This window comes from Lampris incognitus, unplaced genomic scaffold, assembly GCF_029633865.1.
Source record: "Lampris incognitus isolate fLamInc1 unplaced genomic scaffold, fLamInc1.hap2 scaffold_219, whole genome shotgun sequence".
NCBI classification, from domain to species: Eukaryota; Metazoa; Chordata; class Actinopteri; order Lampriformes; family Lampridae; genus Lampris; species Lampris incognitus.
In genome coordinates this window covers 23,749-33,683 of record NW_026611177.1, presented here as the reverse complement: position 1 = coordinate 33,683, position 9,935 = coordinate 23,749, and the positions used below count along the sequence as shown (strand labels likewise).

Here is a 9,935-nt window from a genome sequence, read left to right as displayed (position 1 = left end):
TCTGGCTGTCAGGCAGGGAATGAGTTTCCATGTGGGCTTAGATTAATGAAATGAGGCCCATGGTTCAGGGGGTCCAGGGGGGTCAGACCATTAAGAAATCCCCGGGCTGGGTGAGATTGAGCCCGCCAGTTGACTGGACGCTGACTGACTGATGGATGTTTCGGAGTTACGATCCTGAGAGGGAGAAAAAGAGAGAGAGAGAGAGAGAGAGAGAGAGAGAGAGAGAGAGAGAGAGAGAGAGAGAGCATGTGCACCTAGCGATGGGTGAGATATTGCACATTTGTAAGGTACATTGATATGTCCCACTGACTCATGCGAGATAGCCATAAACCAACTACTGAGGTTCTCTCAGAACTGCTATGTGCCCCCCCCCCCCCCAAAGTGGTTCACATTCACTTAAAACTACCAATTTCTCACTCTCTTCCACTGCCTCGTGCCATTCATTCACATCAGGTCTTACTCAAAGCAGTGCAGACTGGGGAAACATCCAGCGGTTGTAAAAATAGGAACCAGGGATATTTCACAGCTGAATGAACATGCCCAAAGCATGTTTAGCTCGCTTACACTCTGGGTAGGACAGGGGATTCATTTGATGGCCAATACACTCTGCAGAACTCATCGCGATGCAGGCTGCGTGGGTGTATTTGTTGAAATATACCAAATTTACACACACACACATATGCTCAAGCAGTCACGTGCGTGTACACACACTAAACACATGCAGACGCACACGCACAGGTATACACTCTGTTCACCGGGCATTCACACGCTTACTCGTGTACCTATATTTGCGCATATTAACGCTCGCACTCATTTTAAATTCAGATGCACATACTCGCACAAACAATGTACTCACACAGCTTATACTGGGAGCCAGGTAGTAGCTCCAGGCTCCCAGAGGTTTGATGAGTGAAATGGATTAAGCCCCTGTGATCAATAGCCTGAGCGAATACACAGATTATCAGATTATCAGATTAGGATCTGTCCTCCTGCTGCCAAGGGGAGCCAGAGAATACATTAAAACCCGAGGTGCTTTGGCAAGATTCAATTAATCAGACCACAGGTTGTCTTTTCCCCCTAAAAGTCAATTCCAGGAGAACAGTTCTGTTCTGCCGCAGTTGTATAGTACGTCAGAGCAAGGGCATATCAGTCCGCAGAACAAAGTGTTTGTGGATTATGCACAGAGATTTTCTCTTGCCCCAAGAACAGATTTGCTGTTATCTGAATTTAAATTATATCTAAATATAATTTTTTTGTTTTCTTAAAAAAAAAGAAGAAAATAGATGCACGTTTTAACTCCTGGTTGTTTTAATGTAGAAGGGGAGCAGTTATTGCATAATTGCTCAGTGGTTAATGATTATGTGTGCAATAAAGGTTAATTAAATAAACTTTGATTTTCATTCCACCCCAGTGCCATATGCCGTTGTTGAACACTGGAGGTTTTGCTTTGTGTCTGCAGTGAGAGGCTGCTGGAGTCTGGCGCCGCCATTGTTCAAGTGGTGCTGTGTTGTTGTGTTTCCTCCAAATGCAGGTTCTGAGGCATGACAGGCTAAATCCTTGGCACGCAGGCCCGAGCACAAATTAGCATTAGCATTCGTGGCAAGCCAGGTGAAGCTAATGGCTAACAGCTGCCCTCTTATCTCTTCTCCCCAGTGTGTACGGCTGCCCTCTAGCCAAGAAGAGAAAAGGTCTGGACAGACAAACCCTGGAGCCCTCCCCGAAGAGGACCACCTACCTGGATGACATGGACAACTCCACAATGGAGGAGTGCTACGAGACGGACGGCACAGAGGAGATGGACGACAGGGAAGAGGAAGAAGAGGAGGAGGAAGGAGCGGTAGAGGAAGAGGGAGAGGTGGAGGAGGAAGAGGAGGAAGGGTACGCAGACTACAACCTGGAGCCGATGGAACACGAGGAAGGGGAGGAGGATAGGGGGGAGGGCGTGGAGGAGGAGGAGGAGGAGGAAGAAGAAGAGGAGGTGGAGGTGGAACAGGAGGAGGTGGAGGAGGGGGAGGGCGAGGAGGAAGAAGATGAGGAAGAGGAGGTGGAGTACGAAGATGGGGAAGAGGAGGAAGGGGCGCAGAGTCAAGGGCAAGGTGAGAAGATTCCTCGTTGTGTTGCACTAATTGTGTTTTACCAGACATTGTCCACTGCATGCTAATTAAAATAATTGGCCTGAAATACATACCATTCACGCTGGAGAGATGCATCATGGACACTGATGGAAGAGTTTTATACGCATGCCTCGTTCTGTACTTCAAATTGTACCATACATTTGCCAGTGTGGTGTTTTATAACTGTGTTATCATTTCTTTCCTCTTTTTTTCCCCCTGGAAAAAGAGGAAAGTGTTGGAAGTTTTTTTCCAAACTCGACACTTCCTGCCATTGTGTTTTGCATTGGAATGAGATAAAAGATCTGTAACCTTTGACAAAAATCACAGCATAGCCCGAGACATGAAATGCATTATTCCTACAGTGATTATTTTTTTCTGCTTTGATCTTGTTTGTTTTATGTGCATGCCATCTATTTATTTAATTATCAACACACTGTATTTATGATTGTGCTTCTTTTTTTGTTGTCATACTGATCTGTGAATGACTACTGTACCTGAAGAAGATTTTTTGGTACTCGATCAAAGAAGGGCAATTTGGCAGACACTTTTTTTTCCTGTTTAGAGAAAAGGGCTCTTTAATTTTGGGGACTCGTTTGGGTGGTTCACTTTTTGCTTACAGGAAAAATCCTATTTGATGGCTGGAGTGTGCACAGGCTTTTATTTCTCTCTCTCTCTCACATGTACGCCCCATGGATATGGGAATTTAACACCTTCCGAGAGATGTCAGCGAATCAAAAACATATCGGCTGTGATAAGAATTATCAAATAATGGAGAAGCTTGTGTTTGCATGTTGCTTAAGGGACTGTAAAAGTGTTGGTTTCTTAAAAAGGAAACGCAGGCTGCATCTCACACGCGATCGCCAAAGTTCTCTTTTATAATGCGCAATTTAGGGAAAACAAAACCCATCAGAATAGTACCATTCGGGGAGGGGGGGGGTGTCTGGGTAGTGTAGTGGTCTATTCCATTGCCTACCTACACGGGGTTCACCGTTTCGAATCCCCGTGTTACCTCCGGCTTGGTCGGGCATCCCTACAGACACAATTGGCCGTGTCTGCGGGTGGGAAGCCGGATGTGGGTTTGTGTCCTGGTTGCTGCACTAACGCCTCCTCTGGTCGGTCAGGGCACCTGTTCGGGGGGGGGGGGGGGGAATAGCGTGATCCTCCCACGCGCTATGTCCCCCTGGTGAAACTCCTCACTGTCAGGTGATGAAAAGAAGTGGCTGGCGACTCCACATGTATTAGAGGAGGTATGTGGTAGTCTGCAGCTCTCCCCGGCTCAGCAGAGGGGGTGGCGTAGAGACTGGGACAGCTTGGAAGAGTGGGGTATTTGGCCAGATACAACTGGGGAGAAAAAAAGGGGGGAGGGGAATGACCGCATCCTCCAAAATGCCCCAAGATTTTATTGTGTTTTTTTTTTTTTTTTATATATATATATATATATATATATATATATACACATTATATATATATATATATATATATATACATACATTTAATACATGTTTGCGACGGAGGCTCAGAAAAAAACACAGGTTGCGGTCAAAGTCGGATTTGACCACCAAGACAAAAACCCTATTTAGGCTAATATAATAGGCTACTGTTTCCAGAGCTTCATGCATCTGGTCTCCATGCATTCAGTCCCCTGTATGCGCTCTCTCGTCTGTGCCATGTTGTTATTGTTGACTTACGCAGGCGCACTCAGGTAGCTTCACATTGGGTTGTGGGAAATTGGATCGCGAGACCGCTCAAACTGCCAGACAGCCGGCCAAAATGTCAGAAATCTCAGAAATCCATCCGATCGTCCGACAGCCACATCTTAGTCATTCGGGGAGTTAACCGGCGTCACAACCCCCCTCAAACTATGTTAAATGACAGTCGATGAGGCAGAAATTCAGCCCGACTCTAAAATGAATCGGCGACGGCTAAATCGGGGTTAAAATTGGGCTCAACTCATACAGTGCCTGCCCAGTTTAAGTCAACACATGATGCCAAAGCAACATCTACTAGTTTTGGGACGGGGATTTAGAAAAAAATCCTGCCCCATATGTTATCTTCTTCCCCCAGTGATGTGCCCCAGAACCAGATTTGGCAGGTTTCTCCAACAGATTCTGCCTCACACCCCCATATTCTCAATTGGACCTTACAGTGCCTTCAAGTCCAATTAAGAGTGAAGCTTTGAGAGAAGAGTGTTTTCACCCCGTTCGGTACATGGCCCTAGTCACTCAAGGAGTGTTGATGTGGCATCTCAGCCATCTTCCTCTTCCTTTTTTGCCTACATGTGAAAACAGCCACACAGGCTGGCATCGGATAAAACCCGCAGTCAAGGCCGCAGCCTTTACATTGAGATGGAGGACTGTTACCACTGTCAACTCAGTGTCAGCAGCAGTCTTGACAATGCTTTCCACTGGCTGCAGCACATCCCTTTATCTACAGAAAGTGCTGCTGGTTATTGAGCTGTGGTGCATATTGGTGTCAATCATTGTCAGCTTATTGATGAATTTTTCAGAGTCCTCCTAACTTCACAGTCTATAATCTTTCATTGTGTAGCTATGAGGACTTTGTGCCTTTTTTTTCCTTTTCTTTTTTTACCTTTGCCATTTTCCATATGAAATGTAGAGACATCTTTTTATATGCATCATTACCATTTTCCTCATATGCCCCAAGACAGAGATGCAGGTCGGCGGACGGGCAGATTCCAATCTCATAAATGTAATAGAGGTGGCAATGCGAGGAGCTGCTCCATGTTTCTTGGTGGCATGCACAACTACTGTATAGCTAATCCGCAGCCAGTTCGGGACATGGCAGTCTCTCTTTTCTCTCCTCAATCTGTTTCGCTTCTATATCCCTTTTGTGTAACCTGATTGCTCTTTAAATTGGTTTCCTGTGCAATGTTTTATACAATCAAAAATTAAACCCCCTGGTGCAGTAGGTTTCAGGAAGAAGCGTTTCCGCTGTCCAAATATGTGCCTGGTCATTCACATCTGCTCCCCTCCCAGTCCAAAGCTCTTACCCCAGAAGTCAACGTGATGTTGCTCTCATTAGACTGGGTTCATTTGTGTGGGGTTTTTGTTTGTGCCGTAAGTGTTGCACACGCACAAATGTGTGTGTGAGCACGTGTGAACATCTATGAATGTGCATATAAGGATGGCCTAGTCTATGTGGAATATAAACATGCGAGTGGTGTTTGCTTGTGTTCAAATATATGTGTATACGCTCATACATACAAGTTAAAGCTCCTTCCTATTTCTCGTTTACAGCTTTGATCTTATGGAAATGGTCAGGTTCCTGTCTGTCTGTGCTGCTATTGCAGACGAGCCTTTGAATCTGGTGATAATTAATATTTTATCAAGCTCAATTAGACTTCAGTGGTGTTTTGTCAGGTGATTTTCTTGTTCCCACCAGATATCAAAGTCACATTTATTAGTTCCGTGTGGGCCTTTGGGTTCGTTTCCTCTGCAGGAATGCATGTGGCAAATGTGACACCAGTATGAGCAATGTACTCTTGACAGTTCAGGGTGGAAATGTGAAAGGAGTGATTGGAAGTGCTACAAAGAGCGAGCACTTGAAATTACTGATAGAAAAGGTTCAGTAACCTTTTGCAGACTGTCAGAATCAATTAGGCTGTGAAAAGAAGTCGAAAGATACTGTTGATTGAATGAAAAAAGGACTTTGCAAGAAAATGATGAATAGTGAGTTCCAGGGGGTTCATCTTGTTGCAGATGTAACACCATGTTATCTCTTAACATTTGGACTCCAGCAATGTCAAAAATGCTCCTTCCGAAGTGAAATTCTGTCTCTGCATGCAATGGTCTGTTTATTTATGCAATAACTGTAATGGATATAGTGGTAATCTCATTTACAACCTTTACAGAACTCCTCAACGATAAAGTGGTGAGCTGTCTTTACAAAGACAGCCAAGGTTTAGGGAAAGAATAAAGTTGCGAAGGATGGCAACTTGGCTTAATGGATTCTCATTTACACCCCCCCCCCCCGAAACTTTCCCAGATCACTATATTTAATTCCTGTATGGATTCACAATTCAGTGCACAAGCTGCTGTTAAGACTCTTAAAGTAAATTATAACAGGAAGCAAAGAGTTCCTTATCCAATTTAGACAGACCAAGCCCAGAAATCTGATTTACCAATAAAATAGAATAACGGAAATGAAATTACAAGACATTGTTCTTTTTCTTTTTCCCAACAGAGGACGATCTGATGAACAGCGGTGACAGTGGCGAGGGCAGTGAGGGTGACGGCAGTGGCGGTGACAATCCTAAATCTGGCCCGGCGATGGAGAAGGACGATAACAACAACGACGAGTACGAGAACTACGATGAACTGGTGGCCAAGTCCCTCCTGAACCTGGGCAAGATCGCCGAAGACGCGGCGTACCGCGCCATGACAGAGTCCGAGATGAACAGCAACTCCTCTAACAGTGCCGAGGAAGAGGAGGAAGAGGAAGAGGAGGAAGAAGAGGAGGAGGAGGAAGATGAGGAGGAAGAAGAGGAGGAGGAGGAGGAGGAAGAAGAGGAGGAAGGCGAGGGGGATGAGACACAGAAGGGTGATCTAACTTTGGATGTGGACAGTGATGTGGTTAGGGAGACAGTGGACTCCCTAAAACTTTTGGCGCAAGGCCACGGGGCTGTACTGTCCGACAACTTGGACGGGCAGGGCTATGAGGATGGCATTGGTGTGAACGGGGAAGAAATTGACTGTGCTCGCAATGGGGGAAATGGACACAACGGTGGTAACGGACAGGCTAAGACCTCCAGTAACGGACAATTAGAGGACAGTGATGAGGAGGTGTGTCTTAGCAGCCTGGAGTGTCTCCGAAACCAGTGCTTTGACCTGGCTCGGAAACTTAGTGAAACAAAGTCTGCTGACCGCATTGGGTCCTCCCAGTTCAATCATTATTCGGGCGCTGACGCCCACCAACAGCCCCAGCATCAGGGCTACGAGGACTTCCATCAGAGCCAGGAGGAGAGGCGGACGCTTGACAGGAACTATTCTGATATGGTCAATCTGATGAAGCTGGAGGAACAACTAAGCCCACGCTCCAAGGCCTTCTCCAGCTGTGCGCAGGATGACCGGTATCACAACCATCACCGGGACTTTGACGAGGACACCACCTCGGTGACCTCAGATAGATCGGAGGAAGTGTTCGACATGACGAAGGGGAACCTGTCCCTTTTGGAGAAGGCCATTGCGCTAGAGTCGGAGCGTGCTAAAGCCATTAGAGACAAAATGGCGGCCGACGCTGCCAGGAGAGATGGAGTGAGGTATAACCACGAGGATCATGGCCCACGGAATGGCTACGGTGTGGAGCGTAAGGCCCGGCTACCTGATGGTATGAAGAAGCCCTTCTATCATAAAGGTGAGTGATAAGTTCAGTACAGATGTGGACCAAGCTTGTAGGAAGCTCACCGCGTACACCCGAAATGGGGTTGCATGAAAGGCCACACTGGAGAACTTGCATCTGAGACAGGACTACTTTTCACTAGCTCAGGTAAAACGTTAGGCCTGCTAATGTTTGGTTTTGTATCTCTATGAGACTGTCCACGTGCATCCTGGGAACCTCACTATAACCCCAGGACGAGCTTTTTCGGCCAATTTGGAAATTCATATTTTGGTAGCAGCGGGAGCTGCAGCAGCAGCTTATGTTGTTAAAATAGGCCAGCATGGAAACATCAGAGGGTAGGCTTGTCAGGCATAAGTAATGGCAATCTGCAAGGCCTGTTAGGACTGCAAATCTCATCCCCGCGATGCAGCTCGGGGTAAAGCTGCCTATTTTTAAACCTGCACAAGCACATGGGAAAGGAAGCTACAAAATAGGAGGCCTGCTTCCTTGGGAAAGGAACCATTCTGTGGAGAACAGGGATATTTTTTTTTTAATAATGTTCATGTTCTGCCATTTCACTATGGCTACTTCCCCGAAAACACAAATGCCCATATTGTATGAATTATGCCTGTTCGGAAGCATAATGTGCAAACCTGCAGTTTATTGTACGTATATATTAGTACCGTATCTCCTGTGTCTTTTTCAATACCAATGCAAACACGGTCGATTTACAGTTTCAGAGATACTGAAGTCTCATTAACAGTGGTCTGTTTATAGGCTCCATCATTTAACTCCTGTCATTGTGCCCATTACCAGGCCATTTCTGCACTCGTGATAAGAAATGCTGAAACGTTTCAGAGGCACAAGAGAGAGAAGAGATAAGAGTGACACATACTATGAGCATCCTTACACACAGCAGGTTCATACTGCACCTTAAATGCCACACAACCCACAGCGTGTACACATTACAATTCAAATGCCACACAAATGCTAATTTCAAGTGGACTCCGTGGCCCCTGTGTCTGGCTAATGTCGGAATAATGAGAGGACGCAAGACAGTCGCTTCACGATAACATCTTTCTCCAGGCAAGATAGTAGCAGACACTCGTTGACCATGGTTCCTGTGTGTGATTTATAAAACAGAGCTTGTGGGAGTGGGGGGTTAGTGGGAGAGGCTGGCTCACTAAGAGAAGCATGCGGCTGAGATGGAAATTGAACAGTATCAGAATGACCGATAACGAACGACAAGCCTACTGACTGCACATTAATTATCCAGAGATGGTATGGTAATGGGGGCCATTTGCTATGCAAAGCGCAGACCGTCCCCAGCCACAATCAATATCCTCTGCTTTCTAATATGCCTTCCACTTGGCTGCCTCCACTCTCTGCCGTGGGACTCGGGCAGCCGAAGGTGCAAAGTAACAAGTGTGTGTGTGTGTGTTTTGGTGTGTGTATGCTTGCACACTGCGTTCATAAATATGAATCATTGGAAACTGAGAACGCTTTCCCTCATTTGGCCGAAAGGTTTCAGTCAGTGTAACGATGTAAAATTAGCAATTATGTTAAAGCTCTGCTCGAAATACACGAGCGGCTCTTCATCAACTTGACCACGTTGTCCTTTGTGTGTTATTTTGCTGGTGGACAGAAGAGCCAGACTCCACAAAGCCACGTTGTGCCAAGATCATGTGCCCTAACATGACAGAGATAGATGGAGGCCACGGAGGATAATGAGGCGCTGTTATCTGATGAATGATGTTCTAACACTCGGGACACGGGATTTCATTCGGAGGCTGGCTTGTAAACGTATACGTTCACTGCCGTCTCTCACACTTTTGGTCCTTTAACCCCTCCTTCCCTCTTGCGGCATCTGGTCTTCTTTTACCCCGGTCGTCCAACCCCTGGGTTTATTTTGGTTCGGCAGTTAAGTGCCCGAGGTGGAGGTACTAGCTTACAGAGGCCTGTGAAACTTTAATTAGTGGTCTGTTTTTCCGTGGCACTGGATAAATGCCCCACCCCTGCCTTCTTCTCCGCTCACCCCATACTAGCTCCCTGATAAGAGTTGCTGTCACTCAAAATGGCTTCAAATTGGCTGTACAATCTGATCCATCCCACACATGCTGTAGCTGTCAAGTATGATAGATATGACATGATACTGTATTGTGAAATTTTGAAACTACTATTAGTAGTCCAGCTGCTCTATCATTATGAGCCAGCAATCCCTTGTCCCCTGTAAGAAGAATCCCTGACCTTGTTTCAGAGACAAAGGGATTTGAAGGTGCACGGTTGCATCTGAGAAACAATGCCCGCTGGCATGGGTTGGCATCCCTTCTTTCGGATGGTAACCTTATCCGATCGCGGTTTTGTAGAAATAAGAGAACCGGCTTTTGGGAAAAGAAAGACAATCTCATCCGGCATGAGTGTGTTGTTGTTGTGTGTGTGCGCGCGTGTGTGCATGTGTGTGAGAGTAAGTGAGCCAGTAATATG

General features: G+C 46.2%; 1 protein-coding gene across 1 annotated transcript in view; it reads left to right on the top strand.

Annotated features, from left to right (window-relative positions):
• Positions 1-260: 260 nt before the first annotated feature.
• The window catches only part of LOC130133058 (myelin transcription factor 1-like protein), a gene marked incomplete at its 3' end in the record, with an annotated part of 33,245 nt that continues 23,570 nt past the window's right edge, over positions 261-9,935 (top strand). Inside the window, exons 1-3 of the mRNA XM_056301915.1 lie at positions 261-264; positions 1,629-2,096; positions 6,318-7,487. Coding sequence (XP_056157890.1) covers positions 261-264; positions 1,629-2,096; positions 6,318-7,487 — 1,642 coding nt within the window. The remainder of the gene's footprint in view (positions 265-1,628; positions 2,097-6,317; positions 7,488-9,935) is intronic.